Source organism: Dendroctonus ponderosae, unplaced genomic scaffold, assembly GCF_020466585.1.
Source record: "Dendroctonus ponderosae isolate FM_Combo_2020 unplaced genomic scaffold, Dpon_F_20191213v2 Dpon_F_20191213_1, whole genome shotgun sequence".
In the NCBI taxonomy this organism is placed as follows: domain Eukaryota; kingdom Metazoa; phylum Arthropoda; class Insecta; order Coleoptera; family Curculionidae; genus Dendroctonus; species Dendroctonus ponderosae.
Genome location: NW_026017110.1, coordinates 1,545,959 through 1,547,313, shown reverse-complemented (window position 1 = coordinate 1,547,313; position 1,355 = coordinate 1,545,959). Strand labels below are relative to the sequence as shown.

The 1,355-nt window shown below is 43.7% G+C and overlaps 1 protein-coding gene across 1 annotated transcript in view; it reads left to right on the top strand.

Moving 5' to 3' along the window:
• LOC109538122 (paired box protein Pax-6) overlaps window positions 1-1,355 on the top strand; it is a gene marked incomplete in the record, with an annotated part of 85,936 nt that overhangs the window by 81,857 nt on the left and 2,724 nt on the right. Inside the window, 1 exon segment of the mRNA XM_048660986.1 lies at window positions 972-1,139. Within this exon segment, the coding sequence (XP_048516943.1) occupies window positions 972-1,139 (168 nt within the window).

Here is a 1,355-nt window from a genome sequence, read left to right as displayed (position 1 = left end):
CCTGGGATAAATGCATGTTTGTCTATGAAATTTACCTTAAGACTGGTCAACAAACATTTTTTAGTGCGCAAAACGTTCCCGCATAATCTATTTTGCTCCATTTGATTCCTCTAAGCTCCAAAAATGCAGTTGCACAAAAAGAGGGCGATTCGCCCAGTTAATAACAGTTGAAATCTGGGCCGTCGATAATTCACGTATTTTAATTAAAAGTGCATATCGGCGAGGGCAAGTTTGCAAAAATCTATTAGACACGTCAAGTGAAATAAGGGCGATTTCGGGCATGCCGTGCGTCTTCGTTCGCTCCTGCAAAGTTATTTCGGGTGGGCGGCCACCCCGCATGAGATAAGGCACAACGATCTACGTTACGGCGAACGCAACCAACCAGAAACTAATGATAAGGGCTGAAGGAAGTCAGACAGAGGCGGGACTTAAGGGATGTTGCAGCACGGAAGCTCCCGCTTCGGGGGCCCTTCGACTGAGCGGCGAGCCCTTTCGGATCAAATAAGTTGTTTCGATATTTTCCCACAGCTCGCTCCCCAACGGCCCCGAATCTCCCCGGCTCGAGCATTATTATATAAATATATACGATGGAATAAAGTCGGATTATTTCATTTCGGCTTTTAATTAAATGGCCCGAATGTTGCGCTTGTTCTAATCACGTTGAGACGCTCGCCAAATGAATTACTGCAATTGGCTGAAGGTATTTGTGGTATTATTGGAAAGTATATAAAGTATTATAATGTGTGAACGTTCAAAAAGTATTCAGCCGATTTCGGAATTTCGAGTGCAATGCTCAAGTGCGCCTCTTTGTTTTTAGAGGGTGGTTCTCAAGCTCAAACTAGCTCTAAAGTGGCTTAGATTTTGCGGCCAGGGAAAATAGTTTGTTCCCGATGTTTCGCAAGCACCAGCGGCTTGCATCTTCTGAACAGCACCATTCTGAACCGCTTTATTGCATGTTCTTTTTCTTGCAGTTATTGACTTGGATGGACTAAATTCCGACGAAACGAACTCAGGAGACAATTCGAACGCTGGTTCCAGTATAGGCCCCGATGACGATCAGGCGAGACTGCGACTGAAACGTAAACTCCAAAGAAACCGCACGTCGTTCACTAACGACCAGATCGACAGTTTGGAAAAAGGTAAAAACTCCTCCTTAGAAAAAATACAGTCTTCTGTTATCTATGAAATTATAAAAATGATCGTCGTTTTGTGCAAGGGTGGCGCAAGATTATTGCAAAATTTCATGTTTTCCGTCGCGTTTTGCATGTTTCTCGGAGGCAAAATGAGCAAGAACGCTCGTTTTTACATCATTCCAGAGATAACTAAATGGCCTTTAGTCGAAGTTTCTCAAGAAC